This window comes from Schistocerca piceifrons, chromosome 2 (assembly GCF_021461385.2).
Source record: "Schistocerca piceifrons isolate TAMUIC-IGC-003096 chromosome 2, iqSchPice1.1, whole genome shotgun sequence".
In the NCBI taxonomy this organism is placed as follows: domain Eukaryota; kingdom Metazoa; phylum Arthropoda; class Insecta; order Orthoptera; family Acrididae; genus Schistocerca; species Schistocerca piceifrons.
Window position 1 is genome coordinate 475845534 of NC_060139.1, and position 23192 is coordinate 475868725.

The following is a 23192-nucleotide window of genomic DNA, read 5'->3' on the forward strand; positions in this document are numbered from 1 at the left end:
GTTTGTAATAGGTTACTGTAGCTTGAGTGTGACTACTTCTAACATATAATTCCCACTTTGTTCTACATTACCATATATCCTTATCTCAGTAGTCAGTCGCCCAGGCAGCCTTTTACTGCTAGTACCCCATTTAGAACGTTCTAATGGAGAGCACCTCTCAAAGTGCATGAGAAATGTGTTAAGGAAAGCATTATATTTGTCATTTATGTTATCGGCATTATAAACATCCTGCCACTCTTGTTCCTTGACGAGGTTTAAAAAACTCGCTGTTGCTGTTGGATAAACTATAATCATATGAGACATTTGTTTGAGTACAAAAGCCTTTTAGTGTTGAAATTTGTGAATCATGGTCTGAAAGGCCATTCACCCTTTTACTAACAGAACGCCTATCTAGTAATGAAGAATGAATAAAAATGTTGTCCGTGGCTGTGCTTCTGCTCCCCTGCACCCTAGTTCGAAAAAGAAACACAGTCTGCATCAGATCATATGAATTTAGGAGTTCTACCAACGTCCTTTCTTGCACCACCATACACAAAATTTATATTGGTGTCACCACAGATAATCAATTTCTGAAACTTCAGATACTTTCGCTACCCATCATCTTCTCGCACTGCGCTGCTAGGGGAAGGGTTTCTACAGTGTACTATCGTTTGTAGTGGATACAAAGACCAAACATATCATGTTGATAGTATGGAGATGGTCACGTACTGACTGTTTCCCCGCAGCACCCTCCTAAAAAGGATAGAAGCAAGTTCTGTCTCATTCTGTTCCGGTTACATACGGGCTGTAATCTGTGAGTAGAGGTAATCAGTTGGTGTTGGTGACGCGGGCGATCACTGCGAGGCATATCTTTAACGTCTCGTGCCTCATAATAGCGGCGGAACGTTATGATGACGTCACTGTGCTTTACGATAAATCGGCGCTTAACTTTCCACACTGACTACTCTTTCTGTGGTAAAGTGATAATGCAGTCAAAGCTTTAAACGATGCTTTGAGATGTGTTGGCATCCTGAAGAGTGTGCACAAGCCTCAATATCCAGTTCACGATTAGAGACATGAGTGCTCTACTGAATAGCACTCAGAATCCGGATTTATTTTTACCTCCGTCACACAACTGTCTGTAAGTAGTTGTCATAAAAGTAATAAGAAAGAGATTTGACATAAACAAATACATAAGGACAGGACAGAATTTTATTGTGTATGTTTATTTGACGCGTTGTTGTTGTGGTCTTCAGTCCTGAGACTGGTTTGATGCAGCTCTCCATGTTACTCTATCCCGTGCAAGCGTCTTCATCTCCCAGTACCTACTGCAGCCTACATCCTTCTGAATCTGCTTAGTGTATTCATCTCTTGGTCTCCCTCTACGATTTTTACCCTCCACTCTGCCCTCCAGTACTAAATTGGTGATCCCTTGATGCCTCAGAACATGTCCTACCAACCGATCCCTTCTTCTTGTCAAGTTGTGCAACAAGCTCCTCTTCTCCCCAATCCTATTCAATACCTCCTCATTAGTTATATGATCTACCCATCTAATCTTCAGCATTCTTATGTAGCACAACATTTCGAAAGCTTCTATTCTCTTCTTGTCTAAACTATTTATCGTCCATGTTTCACTTCCATACATAGCTACACTCCATACAAATACTTTCAGAAACGACTTCCTGACACTTAAATCAATACTCGATGTTAACAAATTTCTCTTCTTCAGAAACGCTTTCCTTGCCATTGCCAGTCTACATTTTATATCCTCTCATTTTGCTCCCCAAATAGCAAAACTCCTTTACTAATTTAAGTGTCTCATTTCCTAATTCCCTCAGCATCACCCGACTTAATTCGACTACATTCCATTATCCTTGTTTTGCTTTTGTTGATGTTCATCTTATACCCCCCTTTCAAGACACTGTCCATTCCGTTCAACTGCTCTTCCAAATCCATTGCTGTCTCTGACAGAACTACAATGTCATCGGCGAACCTCAAAGTTTCTATTTCTTCTCCATGGATTTTAATACCTACTCCGAACTTTTCTTTCGTTTCCTTTACTGCTTGCTCAATATACAGATTGAATAGCAACGGGGAGAGGCTACAACCCTGTCTCACTCCCTTCCCAACCACTGCTTCCCTTTCATGTCCCTTGACTCTTATAACTGCCATCTGGTTTCTGTACAAATTTTAAATAGCCTTTCGCTCCCTGTATTTTATCCCTGCCACCTTCAGAATTTGAAAGAGAGTATTCCAGTCAACATTGTCAAAAGCTTTCTCTAAGTCTACAAATGCTAGAAACGTAGGTTTGACGTAATTTTACGAAACGCCAGTGTCTGTGACTATAAGAAAACGTTTGTTTGGCAGTTATTTCACCTATAAAACGAGCAACTTACGACAGGGACAATTAGGAGATTCCGAAATCTATATTGTCGATTACCAGGCGTAGACTATTAAACTGATGATCATTACTAAAGCAGACCTACAATTCGCCCGTTGACATTTCAGTTACTTGGGCTTCCAGCCGAGGGCTCCCTTACCGTAGCAGGACTCTGTGTAGAAGATGGAGAGGTCGCTATGGTTCCGGTGCAGGTCGTCCAGCATGGTGGGGCTGGTGAAGCTGTCGGCGTACCAGTGTACCGCCACGGCGCTAGTCAGGCGCTGCGCAGCCTCGCCCTCCAGGATCTGCGGGCCACAAGCATTGTTTTGAAGCAGCTGTGAGCTGGACGTCAGGAAGATTCCAGTAACGCAGCAGCTCATTCTCTCTCTCTCATTCACTTGTGCACTGGAATATCCTGCTGTGCCTCGAGAACGTCTTATAGGGTAAGGACTGTGGAATGGGCAATGGAGATGAGGTTAGGGTCCAGAAGCATAGGTGGATTCTCAGTGGTGGAATATTCGTCGATAAATGAAAATAATTTAAAACTCAAAACAATATTCTAGTATTTTTAACGAAGCAAAAGAGATAACGTGAAGGAAATGTAAAATATATAGTGCTGAATATTCAATAACTGTATGTGCCTACAAAAATATAATAACCGACAAAGGGATTTTAGAGTAATTTAAAGGTATTAAAAGAGATAACTGGACTTGATGCAGCCAATGGTGAAGCTGTCCATTTACCAGCACACAAGACATTGGCAATGGAGCACCAGAGGAGGAGAATGCTATTGGACTTTAGCACAGATAAATGTGTCACTCGCGATGTCATGCAGTGGGCAGAAGAAAATTTTTAAATATCTTTAACCAATGTATGTGTGTGAGGACAGCACTCAGAAGCATAATGTACTGGAATCCTAACCACAAATGGTAAATTTATATCGACAGTGCATGGAAGAACGTCCTCAGACCACATAATTTAACACTTTACAGACATGTTGGTAAATTTACGCAGAAGTGTGCATAATTGAGGCCATATGTGTTCAACACGATGTTGTGCCCAACAATGAAATAACTGGTTCAAATGCCTCTGAGCTCTATGGGACTTAACACCGGAGGTCATCAGTCACCTACAACTTAGACCTACTTAAACCCAACTAACCTAAGGACATCACAGACATCCATGCCCGAGGCAGGATTCGAACCTGCGACCGTAGCGGTCGCGTGGTTCCAGACTGTAGCGCCTAGAACCGCTCAGCGACACCGGCCGGCCCAAAAATAAAATGTCAAATAAAAAACATACGAATGATGTGTGGTGTCACCGCCAGACACCACACTTGCTAGGTGGTAGTTTTAAATCGGCCGCGGTCCATTAGTACATGTCGGACCCGCGTGTCGCCACTGTGTGATCGCAGACCGAGCGCCACCACAAGGCAGGTCTCGAGATACGGGATAGCACTCGCCCCAGTTGTACGGACGACGTAGCTAGCGATGCACACTGACGAAGCCTCGCTCATTTGCAGAGCAAATAGTTAGAATAGCCTTCAGCTAAGTCAATGGCTACGACCTAGCAAGGCGCCATTAGTAACATTGCATGTATCAAAAGAGTCTCACTTGTATCGCCACAATCTCCAGATGTACCAAAAGGATGGATTAACGTTAAGTATTCCAGAAGCTACGTACTTTTCTTTATAGCATTCATTACGTATCCTGTTTCAGACCTCACGCCATCCTGCTTTAGCTAAACGCGTGCCTTTCGGCTTCCTCTCATTGTGTCTAGGCTGTCTTGTCTAGACACAACATGATGTACAGGAATAAAGGCCCACCGTCGAAGTATTCTTTTTTATTTTTATTTATTTATTTATTTTTTTAAAGGAGCACACGGCCATTTGAATGCTTTACTTTTCATTTGGGTACAATCCAGGTTTCGGCATACTGCGGACACTTGACACGCTGTCAAGCTCAAAGTTGGCCATAAATCAAGAAGAGTATTGATTCCCCACGAAATGCCAGACGTAAATTCACCATCTTGTAACAGATCAGTAATGATCGTGGGAGCACGTCATATTTAGTAAAAACAGGCTTACGGTGGTAAATAAAAGACGAGCACTTGTCCTGAAAACGTTTTAAGGACATGTGCTACGACTGCGTCTACATAGATACTCTGCGAATCACATTTAAGAGTCTGGCAGAAGCTTCATCGAACCACCTTCACAATAATTCTCTATTATTCCAATCCCGTACAGCAGGCGGAAAAAACGAACACCTATGTCTTTCCGTGCGAGCTCTGATTTCGCTTACTTTATGGTGATGATCGTTTCTCCCTATGTAGGTCGGCATAAACAAAATATTCTCGCATTCGGAGGAGAAAGTCGGCTATTGAAATTTCGTGAGAACATTCCGCTGCAACGAAAAACCCTCATCTATTATTTACAAGCGTAAGTCTATTTTTACTAAATATTACGTACTCCCACGACTATTTGTTAATCTTTTACAAGATGGTGATTTTACATCTGACATTTCATGGAGAGCCAATATTTTTCTTAATTTATAGCCAAATGTAAGTTGTTAATATGTCAAGTGTCCTGCAATATATGTTAAAGGCATAAAATCAAACACTTGAAAACGGCATAAAAGGCCGAAACCTGGGTTGTACTCAAATAAACACCAAACAATAAAGAAGGCAAATGGTGATATGTTCCTTTAAAAAATATTGTATGACTGTTGCTCAGTAACTTCAAAAACTTTTTACAAACCATTAACCTTCCAATACTCCAGTTCGGTCAACTTGCTCCTTATCGAGCCATTAAGCAATTAAATTTGGCAACCTTATCTGTGAATGACACTGGAGGCTGTAGCACCGTCAAACTGTTTGGTGAACTTTTTTGCTTAATCTTACAATGATAACTATCTGGAAGCAATTTAGTACTCGGACACAAAACATTCATTAAAGAAAAATGAGTAGTAGGTATATCATGAGGTGTATACAGGGTGATTACAATTAAAGTTAAACTTTCAAAAGGCTGCAGAAATAACACCACTGGTCAGAATTACGTCAAATTGCAACAGAATATTATCGGAGAAGGGGGAAATCGTATGGCAGAAGAAAAAAATAGTGTGAAAATTGATCAATAGATGGCGATGTATGTGTCAGATTGCGTAAATGAAAACACCTGTAATGCACACGACCCATTGAAGTTGGTATAAACACGCGGGTACATGGCTTTTCCTCCTTTCGCTTCTGCGACGTTCACCATGGCTCTCAATGCAGGATCGCGCTCTGCTTGTAAAGCTGTATTACAAGAATGATGACTGTGCATACGTCGCTCTGCATAAGTTCCGGACACTGAAGGGTTTGAAAAAAGGCGTTGGTCCGATATCTGCCGTGGGTGTGGAGAAAATTATTTGGAAATTCGAAAAGACGGGTTCTTTTGGTGTGTAACCTGGTAGAGAGAGGAAGCTAATTGATTCGGCGCCAATGGAAGCAGTGGTCACAGCAAAGCAAGAGGAAAAGAGTGGTAGTGTGCGAACGTGTAGTGCACGGAGAATTGCCCGAACACTGGACATACCCGTGAGCACAGTGCGTAAAATTCTACGAAACATCCTTCTTTGCTATCCATTCAAAATTACCCATGTGCACGGCTTGCTTTCTGTTGACCTCGCAGCAAGAGAGACCTTTGCTTTAGAATTTCTTGCTCCCATGGAAGTGGACAACGATTGGCCGTGGAAGATTTTGTGGACAGACGAAGCCCAGTTCTCTCTTACAGGATACGCCAATACACAAAATTGTCAGATATGGACAACGGAAAATCCACACTCGAATCAACCAGTACCACTTCATCCTGAAAAGATCACTGTGTGGTGCGGGTTTATGGCATCATTTATCATAAGGCCATATTTTTACGATGAGACAGGTGCTTCCGGTCCTGTTACCTGTACTGGCACTGGTAAGCACTATGAGTGTCTTTTGCGTAACCAAATGGTTCCAGCGCTCCAAAAGCGTGGATGTGTGGATGGTATCATTTTTACGCAAGATGGCGCACCTCCGCACATTGGAAATCCAGCAGCTGCTGAAGCGCCATTTTGGAAATGCTAGAATTAGAAGCCGCCATTTCCCTACAACCTCGCCATCCCGATCACCTGATCTTAATCCGTGTGACTTCTGGCTGTGGGGCTATCTGAAAGATGTTGTGTTCAGTTTTCCGATTGCAAACTTGACTGATCGTCACTATGCCGGAAAACTTCGATCAGTTGTGTGGATCATGTTGTTTCTCGATTTCAGCTTGTTGCAGAAAACGGTGTACAGCATATTGAGCATGTTTTGCACCAGCCACACGGAAATTAATAATCCGATTTGATTTTGATTGATGCTTTATTGTGATTTTTGGCCTCAGGACAATTAAAAACCGATGTGATCGATGCTTCTTATGCGGTTTTGGCCTCAGGACAATTAAAAACCAATTTTTCCCATTCTTTGTGATATTACATTGCCGTGGTGGATGGGTATACATAACTAACAGTACACCCATGCACACTGAGTAGTACAGTTTGTTTAAAGTCAAGCGCATTGTTGTATGTTTCCTTTGTTGTTTGTAGTGGACCACTATTAAATTATGATGCTTACAGCACCATCTATTGCTACATTTTGCAAGTATTTAATTTTCTTCTGCCCTAAGTTTTCTTCCAGCTCTGATAATATTCCTTTGCAATTTGACGTCTTTCTGACCAGTGGTGTTACTTCTACAGCGATTTGAAAGTTTAACTTTAATTATAACCACCTTTTACATTCAAATCTGTATGTCAACCTCCTACAGACAACAGTTTAATCAGCCATCGATACGAAAAGGACATTTGTTGCTAACAGGTGATCAAAAATGTTAAAACGGCAGTAGTTGCATGAATTTGATAGTGAAAAGTGAAAATGATATCCCTTGTTGACTGTCACTATGCCACAGAGAGGAGCAAATCATGACATTACAAAAAATTATCACCAGCTTACAGACGGACAACAAAAGCAATTAAAGAAAAAGAAGCCATCAACCTACTACGATGCCTTAGCAGGAGGAGAGGTGATACTTCTACATGGTGCGTCCACAGTGGTGAAATAGAATACCTCTCGCAGACCAAACACACCTTCTGCGATAAACAACCGGTGTCGTAAACGGAGATTGCCCAAGCTGAGGTTAATTACCTTTGAAAATAAAATATGGAAATGTCTTTTAGGGAAAAAATGCCACCGTCCAACCCAAAAAGGCAGGTAAAGGCTACATCGGATTCGGTAGGAAGCCAACTAGAGGACAGCAATGACTTGAAGCAATTCCATTCCCCCAAATGCACACTAACACACAAAAAGAAGATTCAGCATAACCAACATAAATTTACTACTTAAGACCAGGAAACTGAAGAATTTCACTGATGATTTAATAAACCAAACGTTTCAATAGCGGGGCTCCAAGAAATGATAAACACGATAGAGGACCCGTTCGAATCACAGGGATATAGAATTTATAATGGGAAACCAGGACAGAGGGTTATGAAGCAATGTCTCCACTTCCGAACAGGATTTATAGTGAACATAAAAATAATTGATTCAATAACTGATTTTCAAGCAATATCACGAACAATTGCCACAGTGTCTTTTAAAAAATGAACAAAACTACCCAATTATAAATGCCCATGCCCCTATAAATGAAAAAAATTCTAACAACAACAAAAAAGAGGTAGATAAATTTTGGGACCTTCTCGAACAAACTGTGAACAGAATAAATACAACAAATGTAAAAATCGTATTGGGAGACTTCAACGTCCAGCTGGGAAAAGAAAGGAAATACAAAGATGTAATTGGAAAATGGAGTTCACATTATTTTACAAATGTTTGTCTCGTGCATTTATTGAACAATTCTTGACATAATTTGTGAAGAAAAATAGTGGATAGTTTCTTCAAAAGAAATTTCACTTTCTCTGTAGATCCATTGTGTCTCTGTTGATCCATTGTGGAGGGGGACAGCGGTTGGTCAAACATTTAACAAGAATGAAAATAACACTGGAGATCTTAACAAAAAGAATTACTTAAGTACTATCAGAGTTCCACTGCTATCAGTATTAGAGAAAATATTTCTCTGCAGAGAACACAACCTTATATCTAAATCAACATATGTCAAGAGAAAGCGAGATAAACTTCAAAAACATGGAAACACACAGACTGGAAGAAGGGGGGAGTGACAGCTAGACCCTGTCTGTATAGACAAAAATTTTCATAAGGAAACGTACAATGTTTAAGTATTGAGAAGAGTAGACACAGGCTCAGGCCGCATTACTTAGTTAAAATTAAAATCAGATTGATTCCATTAGAGAAAAAGAATGAAAAGACCAATAAAACAAGACTTACACCAGCTAATTAAAAATTACAAATAATAACAAATAAACAAAAACCATTAAAGTAACAGATAACTTGGAAGAACTGCTACCAAGTCTCAATAAACAAGCAGAGAATCTAGCTACTTTAAACCCACGAAGAAAACATGCATCATGGCCTCTCGAATGTGACAAATTCCATAAGAAAGACACATAAAACAGAAGAAAATGCCATCAACCTCAAAACTGAAGGAAAAAAAATTTACACACTAGTTTGGGAGAATTAAGAGGGGATTCCATAAAGATATAATTAACTCTACAGAAAATAATTACCACAAAAGCAATTCCAGGAACCACTATAAAATCTGTGGGAAATAACTGCAACAGTATGAGACCCCAACGCTAATACTAACATATGAAGATGGAAGAATGGCACTCAGTAACAAAGAAAATGCTGAAATCATGGTAAAATCATTTAATAAACTTTTGTATTGTGATGAACCGAAAGAACTCTTACAAATTGACGTACCTACCCCAATTAATACAGAAACTAAGAAATTAGAGCCCCCCTCCCCCAACTTTCCAAGAAGTAAAAGAGTCTTCAAAGGACAAATAAATTATAAGGAATTTGGAGAGGATAAGATTTTTGTTGAAATGTGGAAATATTCAAGTGACACAGTTCCACGTCATTAAGAAATGTCATATTCATGATCTGTGAAACAAGTATTAATATTATGTGTTGTGTAAGGATCTCCTTATGCAACACTCTAACAAAAATTTGGATAACAGAACAATTCCCTCAACATTGGACCATGGCCATCATACCCTCACTGATCAAGAAGGGGTATAAGAACAGTCCAGACGACTACAGAGGAATCTCTCACCAAGATTGTACATACAAGATTTTATCCATGATCCTATATGGAAGGCACAAGGGTCAACTAGAAATGGAGTTAGGGTAATACCTAGCAGATCTCAGACCATGGAGAAACTGTGCATGGCAGGTCATTAGTTTAAAATCGATTATGGTATACTACATGAAATGGAACAACCTTCTAGCTATATCATTTGTGGATGTTAAGAAGCCATATGACTGCCTCCTTACACCTTCAGCACCAAAAATTTTAAGGAATCTGGAAATCCTTCCAAACTAATTAAATTAATAGGACTTACTCTAACCAACGCCAAATCGAAGGTCAACTTTAGAGGAGCAGTTGTTGAACATTCCTTATAAAAACAGGCTTACGACAACGTGACTGTCTATCACCATTATTGTTCAGCTCTGTCGTGCAATACATAATGAGAAAATGGTACAAGGTTAACACAAATAAAATAAGAATTGGAAGTGCTAAAAGCAATACAAGTTTGAACTGCTTGGGACTTGCAGATGATCTTACTCTCCTAGACAACAATGTTCAAGAAACCAGACAACAGGTTAAACCACTACAAGAAATAGCACAAAAAACTGGTCTTAGAATATCATTTGAAAAAAAACAGAGATTATGCTACTAACCCAGCATTTGTAAACAAAATTACAACAGGAGAACAAAAAATCAAAATATTTAAGTGAAACTGTAACTTACAATCCAAACGAGAAAACGTCATGGCAAAACGGAACAAAGAAGATGAACAAAGCAAATTACATTACCAAAAATACATACAACAAAAACTTCTATCCACAGACGCAAAATTAAAACATTATAAAACAGTTACACAACCAGAAATAGCTTACACAGCCGAAACCATCTTCAAAACAACTAACACAGAAGAAATTGACGAAGTACTAAATATAGAAAGAAGAATAATTAGGACATGCATAAATAAACAATATAAAGAAAAAAGGCACTGGAGAATAGCTTCAAATGAAACGGTGTACAAATAAATAGAACCAGTAATGAGGACGATAAGGAGGAAGAGTATCTCATTCCTTGCATGTCTGATGGGAACACTAGGAAACAAAATTAGAAGAGGAATAATAGAAAAATTGTGAAATAGTAAGAGCAACATTAAATGGATCACAGAAATTAAGGATGATAGAGGAGAACTCCCAATTACAGTAGACGACTTAAAAACCAAACCAGATGGGAAAAAAAAATACTGCAAGAAACACAAAACAGTTTACAAACTAAGATCAATAGAAGGGCTACAGGAAGAGTGATCTCAGACGAAGAAAGAAAGAAAATATCCGGAAGGATGAAGAAGTATTAAGCAGACAAGAGAGCAAAACACCCTTCATATAATAATAAATAATGACAATCCCTCTATAGCTACTGAACTATTCAATTTCTTATTGAATTATTATTGAGCCGTATTGTATTATAGAATAACAACAACCTTTGTAAACCTTTACATAATTGACAAGAGTGGTCCAATGAAGGCCATAAAATAAAAACGTAATAAATAACAGAGAAAAAGAAGAAGTCTGTAATGATTTTCTTGTGTATATGTGATATGTGAGTGGTGCTTTTTTTTTTTTGTTTTTTGTTTTTTTTTTGCTTTTATGAGTGTAAGGAATACAGAGGAGGAGAGAGCGTGAGCTTCAATATATTATTTATTTTAAACGCAACGCAATCTAGGTATTGATGTAAACGGTTAAACTTATAGTCACTGAAAAGTTCCACTACTTTTGTAAATATTTTGACCAATCTCCATCACACCAAGATATTGTGCGAATGTTCCAAGAAACACACAGCTCAGTGCGACTCTCTGCATATGAATCAAGACTAGCAGCTCTGGGAGAAGTGCTGGGATGAAGAATGCCTTAAATAAATTCTGAAACTTATCCCATTATAAAACTGTACTAGCAGCATGGCATAATACCCACGGAGTTAGGAACCGTAGTAAGGATATCTTGGTGGATTAAAAACTCGAGGCAGCCCTCGGTAAGAAGTAAGATAGTTTGATAGGTAATTTTTTTTTCCACGAACAGTATATATTATGAAGCAAGACCATCACTGGTGTGAATTTCTAATCTTTCATATGAAGTTTTACTTTTAAATTTCAACCGCAAAACTACTCCTCCTGCATCGATATACACTATTTCCCATTAAAATTGCTACACCACGAAGATGACGTGCTACAGACGCGAAATTTAACCGACAGGAAGAAGATGCTGTGATATGCAAATGATTAGCTTTTCAGAGCATTCACATAAGGTTAGCGCCAGTGGCGACACTTACAACGTGTTGACATGAGGAAAGTTTCCAACCGGTTTCTCATACACAAACAGCAGTTGACCTGCGTTGCCTGGTGAAACGTGGTTGTGGTGCACCTGTAAGGAGGAGAAATGCGTACCATCACGTTTCCGACTTTGATAAAGGCCGGGTTTGTAGCCTATCGCGATTGCGGCTTATCGTATCGCGACATTGCTGCTCGCGTTGGTCGAGATCCAATGACTGTTAGCAGAATATGGAGTCGGTGTGTTCGGGAGGGTAATACGGAACGCCGTGCTGGATCCCAACAGCCTCGCATCACAAGCAGTCGAGATGGTAGGCATCTCATCCGCATGACTGTAATGGATCGTGCAGCCACGTCTCGATCCCTGAGTCGACAGATGGGGACGTTTGCAAGACAACAACCATCTGCACGAACAGTTCGACGACGTTTGCAGCAGCATGGAGCATCAGCTCGGAGACCATGGCTGCGGTTACACTTGACGCTGCATCACAGACAGGAGCGCCTGCAATGGTGTACTCAACGACGAACCTGGGTGTACGAATGGCAAACCGTCATTTTTTTGGATGAACGCAGGTTCTGTTTACAGCATCATGATGGTCACATCCGTGTTTGGCGACTTCGCAGTGAACGCACATTGGAAGCGTGTATTCTTCATCGCCATACTGGCGTATCACCCGGCGTGATGGTATGGGGTGCCATTGGTTACACGTCTCGGACACCTCTTGTTCGCATTGACGGCACTTTGAACAGTAGACGTTACATTCAAATGTTTCAGGTCCTGTACGGGCCTTTCTGGATACAGAAAATGTTCGACTGCTGCCCTTGCGAGCACATTCTCCAGATCTCTCACCAACTGAAAACGTCCGGTCAATGGTGGCCGAGCAACTGGCTCGTCACAATACGCCACGCACATACCCTTGATGAACTGTGGTATTGTGTTGAAGCTGCATGGGCAGCTGTACCTGTACACCCCATCCAAGCTCTGTTTGACTCAATGCCCAGACGTATCAAGGCCGTTATTACGGCCAGAGGTGGTTGTTCTAGGTACTGATTTCTCAGAATCTATGCACCCAAATTGTGTGAAAATGTAATGACATGTCAGTTCTAGAATAATATATTTGTCGAATGAATACCCGTTTATCATCTGCATTTCGTCTTGGTATAGCAATTTTAATGGCCAATAGTGTATGTTGCTTTTAGGCCTGTGTGACCTGCGTTATATCCGACACCATTACTGCCACCATTCGAAGAATGGCAACTAGAAGTACTGACGCGGGCGACAGAGAGAAGCACGAGACTCACCTCTTCGGACCAGTACAAGTAGTCGCGTAAGTCCTCCCCGATGATAATGTCTGTGTCGGCCAGAGAGGAGTCGCTCCGCAGCGTGGGACCCAGGAAGTCTTCGAGGAAGCGGCGCAGCCACTGTGCACTCCATCCCATGTTGTTGACGCCGTAGTTGGCGACGGATCCGGACGAGGGCTCGTTCTGCAGCGACACGGCCCACATGTCCACGCCGAGCTGCGCGTACTCCTTCAGGAACCTGCCGGCGACAAGTGGTCATTACAATGGTTATCGTCTCCCAGGCATAGTCAGCCTTTTCATTGACTCTCTGATCAGGTCGTGCAATCCTCGTCATAAACCTGGCTCACTCGGAAGGACATCTGCTGTCGTGTCCAGAGCAGTCGTACTTAGTTCGCTGATGCGTTCTCGAGAGGAGCACCAAGTCAGGCGCTCAGCAAAATGGTTCGAATGGCTGTGAGCACTATGAGACTTAACATCTGAGGTCACATTCCCCTAGAACTTAAACCTAACTTAAACTTAACTAACCTAAGGACATCACACACATCCATGCCCGAGGCAGGATTCGAACCTGCGACCGTAGCAGTCGCGCGGTTCCGGACTGAGCGCCTCAACCGCGAGACCACCGCGGACGGCCAGGCGCTCAGCCAACCCCATTTCGAGAACAAGGCCATGCAGCTGTCTCGAAAGCAGAGAGTGACACCACGTGCTTTGGACGAACAGTATGCGCAGTACGGGAAGATGCAGTTTAATAGGACTGTTTATTAAACTTCCTGGCAAATTAAAACTGTGTGCCGGACCGAGACTCGAACTCGGGACCTTTGCCTTTCACGTACAAGTGCTATACCAGTGCCTCTACCTGGGGCGTGAGTCGTGCTTGGGCAGCTCAGTACAGTTCCGTTTCAGGCGCGCTCGCGAGTGGCCGCTGTTATCTGTTGCGCTGCACTTCAGTGTTTACATCGCTGTACTTGTGCTTCGCCGAGTGCCGTCCGTCCGTTAATCTCCGTGTTCGTTCCTATCCCTTGTGGTCTGACCGCTCTTTCTGGTCTTGCTGCTGCTACTTGGAATTTCGGTTGTTTAACAGAAATTGCTTCGCTGGATTAACCATGGCTACAAACCTCAGGAAGAATATTCTGGTATTTGCTTTTGACAAGGAATCCCGTCCTGTTCAGCCGACATTCCTGGAAATGGATGACTGGATTACACAGGTAATTGGTCTAAATTCTGAAACCGTTCATACTTGGCAACTGGATCAGGAAAAATACTGTGTTTCTGTCAAGTTAATCAGTGCTTCGACTGATGATAAAGTATTACGAAAGTGGGGCTATGAAGTAGATTTTGTGCATAGAAATGGCTATAAAAGTACGGTTTCCATCTATAGAGCGGACATTCATTACAAAACCGTTCGTGTCTTGAATCTTCCCATTGAAATTGAAAATGATAAGATTAAGGAAGCTCTTTCAAACTACAGAGACGTTAAATCAATTGCAAATGAAAGATAGTCGCCTCGCTTTAAACTGCAGTGTTTTAACGGTGTCCGCTGTGTGGAGATGGACGTTAAGACGAATATTCCGTCTCACATAACTGTTTGTGGGTATAAGGCACAAATTGTTTATACATGTCAGGAAGCTACATGTCATATATGTAACGAAATCGGCGACTTCAGACAGAAATGTCCACGGTGAACTGTTGTTCTTAAAAGTAATTTGATACAGCGTCAGAAGCTTACCTTAAATGCTCTGTCACCAAAGAATAGCACGGAACAACTGGTTGAGGATGTTAACGCAGCGGGCCAAGCTGATGTCTCCCTTCACGATAACAGTCAATTTCCCCCGTTAACAACAAAAGGAAACCCTGTTGCCACTATTCGTGAAACTGAAACGTAACCGAGAAAACGACCTCTGGAGATATCTGATAGTTGTTCAGAGGACGAGCTGTCTTGTCCCACTCACTCACCTCGCAAGCAAAAACAGTGCGATGAGGAGGCAGAGGAACCTGAAGGCAAAATGCGAATGGAAACTAATGAACAGAAAAATAATACACATACGGTACCAGAAAATGAAGGGGGTGTAAGCAGCATTAATTTGCAAGAAACAACAGGTGCAGTAGCCGATTGCAAAGATCAGAATCTATTTGTTAATAAACAAATTCAGGGAGAGGTTGCAAAACTGCAGTCTCCATTTGTTTCCCTCGATCAGGAAGTGAGTGAAATTAATAAAGAATGAGGAAGTGGTGGTCAAACTGAAATCACGGTCAACACCTAAGGGCAGGCGCCGGCAACCGAAATTGCGAAAGCGTCTGCCGCTGCTCCAGATAAGCCGCGAAGTAAAATACCGACGCAACCAAATGAGAATGTAGCCCGTAACCAAGGGGAGGGAAAATCCGGTAGGGGCGATCCGAGCCCAAAGAATGTTCAGTCCGAAACGGTCGTACACGAATCACTGGAGGAAAAATCAGAAAGTTCACCAGGAAATCAGTCTGCTTGCGGTACAAGAGAAAACATCAGAAGTAGAAAAAAACGGGACAGTAACTAATAAACTGATTTAAGTGTTATTCCATGTTCAGCCTTCCGAGAAAACTGTTACAGCTTAACTGAACCCTGAACCACAGGAAACTAAATTAGTTCATCAAAACAACTGCATACAGAACAATGACGCAATCTAATTCTGTCACCACTATAAACATAAATAAAATCACGACTGGTTTGAAATTATCGGCCCTTATGGAAATTTTTGTACGAATCCGCGACTGATATTGCCCTGTTACAAGAACTTCTAATTTCGGATTTGGTTATTCCCGGTCTTGTCAGTTACATAAATGTGTCTCCAGAAACAAGTGTTGGAGCAGCTATTTTGCTGAGGGGAGGGATTACAGTAAGAGAGGTGGAACGACTGGAATCCGGAACGGGAATAGGACTAAATATCTAAGATGTGACTATCATCAACTTGTAAGCCCCTTCAGGAAGTTCTCATCATGACCTGTTATACTTGTTAAAGAAACCGCCAAGACAGTTATTACTTGGAGGTGATTTTAATTGTGTTTTAAATCGAAAAGATCAGTTACCTAATTTTAATTTCTCAAGTGAACTAAAACAACTAGTTACTGGTTTAGAATTAAAGGATATATGGGAAATCAAATATCCCTCCACTGTTGAGTTCACTTATGTCACGGCAACATCACGTAGGATTGATAGACTATACACTTCTAAAAATCTTAAAACTTCCGTGACTAAAGTAGATGTAGCTTGCATAAATCTAACAAGACAGCCGGTTCGCCGATTCAAGAATCGGTGGAATTCGAACACTTCCTTGTTAGTAAATAATGATTTAGAAGATCTGCTTAAAGAAACATGGGAAATATGCCCGCGAGCCCGTAGTAGATATGCCACTGCTATTGACTGGTGGGTTAAAATGGCAAAGCCGAAGTTGAGGAAAGTTCTTATTCAATACAGTGCCCAGAGCGCAAGGGAAATGAAATGCACTATAGAGTATTACTATTCCGTTTTGAGAGATCTATACGATCATGTCTCAGCAGGTTCCTCACTTCGGATAGCAGACATCAAAAAAGTCAAAGCCAAGTTACTTAATATCAAGAGAAGTGAAATGGAAGGGTTGAAAACAAAATCGAAGGCAAATTCGGTGTCAGAAGATGAAACTACTTCCCTATATCATTTAGTGAAGCATACGAAAAACAGGAGAAGGACTTTTATTGATGAAATTCGAACAAAACACGGTACGATTCTCAGAACCCAGCAGGATATCATAGACGAGATTTATCGCTATTATTGCGAGCTATAATCTGTACATCAAAGTGGTGATGCTTCCTTGGAAGAATTCCTTGACATCCTAGCCCCACAGCTGACAGAAGATGGCAACGAAAATTTTCTCGAGGTTGCCAGTGAAGAAGACGTGTATGAGACTCTGTGCGCCTCACCACCAAAAAAATCCCCAGGACCGGATGGTCTGCCAGCAGAGTTTTACATCCGTTACTGGCTAATAGTAGGTGCGAAAATCACGGACATTGTAAATGAGGTTATTCAGGGTAAAATGATTCCGGCTGAGTTTAAGGAGAGTAAAATTGTTCTGGTGCCAAAAAATAATGGAAACAAAGATTTAAATAATTTTCGTCCAGTTTCACTGTTGAATTATGATTATAAATTAATAGCTAGAATAATAAACAAGAGAATTTCATGCCTTACAGATAAAATTATTAGTCAACATCAGAACTGTGCGCAAGGCAAAACCATTTTTCAAAATCTAGCGGAATTCAGGGATATCATTGCAATAACTTCTATAACAAACATAAAGTGTGCTTCTTTTGTGTTTGGATTTTTATAAAGCGTTCGATGTAGTAAATCATGAATATCTTCTACAGACATTGAAGAAAATAGGTTTCAACGATAGAGTCATACAGTTGATTAAGAACATAGCAACTGGAATAAATGCTAAAATAGCGGTGAATTGTCAACAATCCATGTCGCTCTTCGCCACTTCGCTGGAACCTTTCCTCCGACATGTCCATGCTAGATTAAAAGGCTTAACATTATCAGGAAATAAAACAGTTATAAGAGCCTATGCTGACGATATGGGGGTCATTATAAGGAATAATGACGAGGTAACCACGCTAGCAACAGTGATTGATTCGTACTGTAGAGCATCTGGAGCCTATGCAAACGAAAAAAAAGTAAGATGTTAAATCTCAGAGGTTTTGATAATATCAACGTCGAGTGGGCAAAATTAGTCCGACAACATAAAACACTTGGGATCACCCTGACAGCATGCCCTATGAAAATGACGGCTTTAAATTGGATAGTTGGAGCAGATAAAGTGCAAGGAGCCATTGTAGAGAATTTAACTCGATATATGAACCAAGTTCAAAGAACACAGTATATCAACTCATGCATCCTTGCTAAGGCTTATTATACTGCCCAGCTGTTTCCAATACCGAGAATGCTAGCGAGGAGAATAATGTCCAAAATCACCAACTTTTTGTGGAGAGGTGAAGTGTTCAGAGTACCTGCTAAAGTAGCCATATTAGATCCAAAAAATGGTGGACTAGCATTAACTGATATAACGGATAAAGCCTCTGCTCTTTTTATCAAAAGGCAAGTTAATTTAATAAGAGACTCGCGAGGAAGCGTAACCAGCCAACTTTTCGAGATCATTAAACCTCCAAGCGTTCTTCCCCCGATTGACGTGCAGACTATCAACAGTCGCTTACAGCACGTGAGGATTTTCTATGTTGGGTTTAGTGATGTCAGTGTCGAACTCAGGCAGTACCGAAACTTTAACATCGACAGCCATAATGTGGGAACGAAAGAAAAGCGAAGGAAGGAACAAAATAGAACGACAGTTTCCAAACATTGAGTGAACTGAGATTTGGAAAAACATTAGTTCTAATGTGCTCACGTCTAATATAAAAACGTCATGGTACAAGACAGTTAACAACATAGTTAGCACCAATGAAAGACTGAACGCAATCGGACTCTGTGAAACGAATTTATGTCAACAATGCCATCTAGTTGACACAGTAATTCATAGATATACTTGCAGTGGGCACATGAATAGATGGAAGTGGATCCGGGAGCAAATAGCTCTGATTAGAAGAACATCCCCTGAGTATATATCGCTGTCATTGATACACAGGCCTGAAGCACGCTATTTCCCAGAAGCAAAAAATAACGCTGTGTACTGGTTGCTGGGAAATTTTGTTAACTACGTCCTTAACAAATTAGGATTCGACAGCGTCATAGAGTTCAAGGTACACATGCTGTGTGAGTTCCACAAAATTAGAAGGTATTCGAATCACAAGAAAAAGTTCGGTAATATGTTAAAAATTGTATTTGAAAGAATGGGCATTGGTTAATATAAAAAAGAAGACTGTGTTGACAGTGATGTATTGTAGTTGCCTTAAGGATACTATTTAAGATTTTACAGTATATTTTTGATGTGTGCTTTTTCTATTTCTGAGAGTAGTTTTTGAAATTTATAAGCTAATGTACAGAACTTATGTGACAAAGAGAGTGCGTGTCTAATAGTGTCAAAACACAAAACATTAAAGGTGCATTATTGGCTTATACTAGAAATTTGGAAATAGACAGTTTTTATAGAAATGTACTTATCAATTGGTTAAAACCATAAGATTCTATCTGATAGATGTAATATTCAATGGCTGGCACATTGCCTTGTTCATTCTTGCACTGTGATGTGTAAGTCAGTTTCGCAGTGAAAGACTGATTATATAGATCTAATCACTTCAAATACTTAAGATTCAATTAATGTCCAGAAAGTGTAGTTGGAAGGCTAGTCAACTTTATTATATATCTCCTTTCCGCCATTCTCAAGTATGTCAGAAATTATCTAATATGATTATTAAATTGTTTTATATTTACAATTATCCCATCAACTTGCTGATATCCATTATAAAGAATTAATTATGCTTCTGTAAAGATTGGAGCTCATGTAATTCAAACTGCAGATTTTACTTCTTCAGGCTGAAGTTTGAATGTCTTTAAAAAAAATTTTCTTGATGTTTAACTTAATTCTTTCTGGTAATTTAGCCAGTAACACAATCTTCTGTTGTCTTTCCTTAACGTCAGCGTAATTGAAATGATCAGACCGTTTGTTTAAATAACTTCATGTATGTATAACTTAGTATGTATTTGGAATGTGTAACATTGTTTTTTTAAATAAACGTTTTTATAAAAAAAAAAGTTGGTAGAGCACTTGCCCGCGAAAGGCAAAGTTCCCGAGTTCGAGTCTCGGTCCGGCACACAGTTTTAATCTGCCAGGAAGTTTCATATCAGCGCACAGTCCGCTGTAGAGTGAAAATCTCATTCAGGACTGTTTATTGGTTATACGTAAATCGTATGCTAAATCATTTTTTTATTCTGTAATTCACAGTACTGCACAGGATTACACTATCCTCAGCAATTGAGTATTACTGTTTAGACTATTGAACAGGTGTCGTTTACCCGTATGTTCGAGTAATTAAGACGAGTTCACATTTTCATACACCCAACCGATGAAGACACGCATACGAAGTGGATATCTGCAATCAAGAGGGACAATTTCGTTCCTATCATTGTACGGTAAGTAAATTTATTTTTAAGTAGTTACCGATGGTCTCGTGTATGGCACTGGAATTTCGATTTGTGGTAAAAGTCAAACCAGTGAGAGAGATGCATATTTTTCTTATTATCAAAGGACCGTCATCCACATTGTTTGGAAATGCATGCAGCGTACTACAAAATTTTGTCTATAATAACAGTTCCCATAAACAAACTGTAACTCGTAAAAACAGATGTAGCCTGCAAACATTCTAATTCCCTGCCGCACCTCTCCATGTCAATGCCAGTCATCTTGACTGTACGCCGGCAAAGCTTTAAACATCACATCTTGACTGTGTTGCGGTCAATGCATTTTTGATAGAACCCTATGACACTCGCCAGTAGGACTATAGGAATACATTGCGTGGACGAGTAGCAACATTTTGCTTAACAACTGCTGAAAAATGCAGAATGACTAGGTGCAGAAATAGTAAAGAACAGGTAACGATAAAAAACTGAAAACTGTTTCGGAAGGCTATATTTCAAACAGAGAAACTGAAAAAAATGGGCATAATTTTAGTTGCTTGATTATTTTGTCCCCTACAAGAAGTTCGTTCGTGTCACATGGTCAGGATCTTGCTTCAGTGGTTTGAGGAGCACGATGGTGAACCCACGTTGATGTCTTGGTCAGCCTGATCTCAACCTGACTGAAGATATCTGGGACAGTATTGGGCGTCAGCCCTACATCCACAAACCAACCGTCACCGGCAGTTTACGGGAACTGTGTGACCTTTATGTAGAAATATGGTGCCAGCTGCCTCCAAAAATCTAGCAGCTATTTTCGAATCCATGCCACTCAAATCGCTGCTGTATTGCGTTCTAAAGGTGGAACAACTCACTATTCAGGTAGTGATCGTAACGTTTTGGCTCATGAGTGTGAGTTGAATTGCAGTGCAAATAGTCCACATCAAAACTATTTTGTAAAAATGAACGGTATTACACATAATATTTTGCATATTTTTACTAACCCACTGATCTCTATTTTGTCATTTATCTACGGTACATTTAATTACGCAACTAAATCTCATGTATTGCCATAGTGTTGTAGTTGGTGGACATTGGTTGTTTAATTTTCAGAATATTATTTAAAAACAGAGGTTGTAAATTTTGTATATTTGTTTACTCCGTCAATGTTACATAAATGTTGTGGTGGCGAAATGAAATGAGTGCACATAAAACTTCAGTACAATCGTCTTGTTCTTCTTCCTCATCTTTTTCCATTCCTGTATTGGGTCGGCATTGTTATACGGGTTTTGACAGTGTCAGTGGCAGCTGGTATCCTTCCCGACGCCACCGCTCCCACTGTGTCGGAATGTTTGCGTTGTGTGTATCTGAGGCGGGAAATGGGTACTAGCCTGGTGTTCACGTAATTGGATGTGGAACACCGCCTAAAAACCACACATCGCCCGTTCTCGTTAATCCGCGAGGCAGATTCGATCCGGGGCTTTCCAGCGGCCCAGAAGTCCGTTAATGCGCTCAGCTATCCACTCGGGTGAAAGCTCTGTATAATGACGCTGTCTGTTTTACGTCTGATGCAATATATTTGAAAAATTAATGCTTGCGGCTAGTCTTAATAGGAAATAATTTTATTCTCAGGAACTTACTTCATATCAGATGAATCATCGTGGCGAACTTTCGTCCTTATTTATCATTCGCCAAAGCAGTGTTAGTTCATCAACTCCGCCTCAGTGTGAGTTACCACTGACTGCGTATCCTAAAGTGCATGACGTCATGCCTGAGCCGAAAGGCCTCGGCGTTGGCTCACCCCTGCTGGTCAGTGTCCAGCTGACCACAGCCGTCCCCCTTCTCCTGCCTGCTCTGACGATGATTGTCCCTTGGTGTGTTTGGGGTTTGATATTACTGCTTGTCAGATTATCACGTGAGTACAAAGCTACATAAACTACTAGGTCTATGTAACACAACCAAACTGCATTTTAAAAATAGCGCAAGCGACACCTTACAAAAGTTATATACAGTCACAGCTGAAATATAATCCAAAATGGAAGCAGGAAGATAGACGGCCAAAGGAAAGATCGGTCGACCAAAATACCCTAGAGAGTAACAAACGAAAAACTGTTTATTTCCCGATGATTATGACGCTGATGGTGGTGGAAGTTACTAGAATTCGGTTTTTACTGCATTTAAAATCACTGTTTAAATAAAAACTGAACTTTGCACATGAAAAATGTCCGCCGTTCGGCTCCGAACGACTCACGCATTTGAGATATATGTAAAGCTGCGTGCTCACTAGCAACTAACAACTGACGACAAACTGAACTCGTCCCACCACAGGGCGTTCCTCTATACGCCGCCATGTCTCTACATGCAAAATACTAAGAGTGCATTATCTCAGATGTTGAAAATACGCCGCGCGGGATTAGCCGAGCGATTTAGGGCGCTGCAGTCACAGACTGTGCTGCTGGTCCCGGCGGAGATTCGAGTCCTCCCTCGGGCATGGGTGTGTGTGTTTGTCCTTAGGATAATTTAGGTTAAGTAGTGTGTAAGCTTAGGGACTGATGACCTTAGCAGTTAAGTCCCATAAGATTTCACACACATTTGAACTTTTTTTTTTTGTTGAAAATACCGCTACAGTTGCAAAGTTCTTTTATTATCACACGCCTTCAGTGTTGTACTGAAACAGCAAGAGACGGGACATAATTTTTACAACCAGCAATACACATAAAAACAAAAAAATTCATAAAAATTTTAAAATTATTCCATAACGGCCGGTCGGGCTAGGTGCTGCGAAACCTATGCCAATGCGAACGTGACATCAGACAGTACCACGGACGACTGCCTGGGTGGATAGATATACAAAGAACACCAGGACGATTACACTTTGTGCTGTGACCCCCGAGCGCCGTAGTGGACGTGTGAGCTGCCTACGAGGGCGGAG

At 40.7% G+C, this 23192-nt stretch overlaps 1 protein-coding gene across 1 annotated transcript in view; it reads right to left on the bottom strand.

The window, feature by feature from the left end:
- Window positions 1–23192, bottom strand: part of LOC124776202 (lysosomal acid glucosylceramidase-like) — a 133189-nt gene that overhangs the window by 19310 nt on the left and 90687 nt on the right. The window contains exons 6-7 of the mRNA XM_047251036.1: window positions 13192–13429; window positions 2520–2664 (exon numbers count right to left, since the gene is read on the bottom strand). Of these exons, the coding sequence (XP_047106992.1) occupies window positions 2520–2664; window positions 13192–13429 (383 nt within the window). The remainder of the gene's footprint in view (window positions 1–2519; window positions 2665–13191; window positions 13430–23192) is intronic.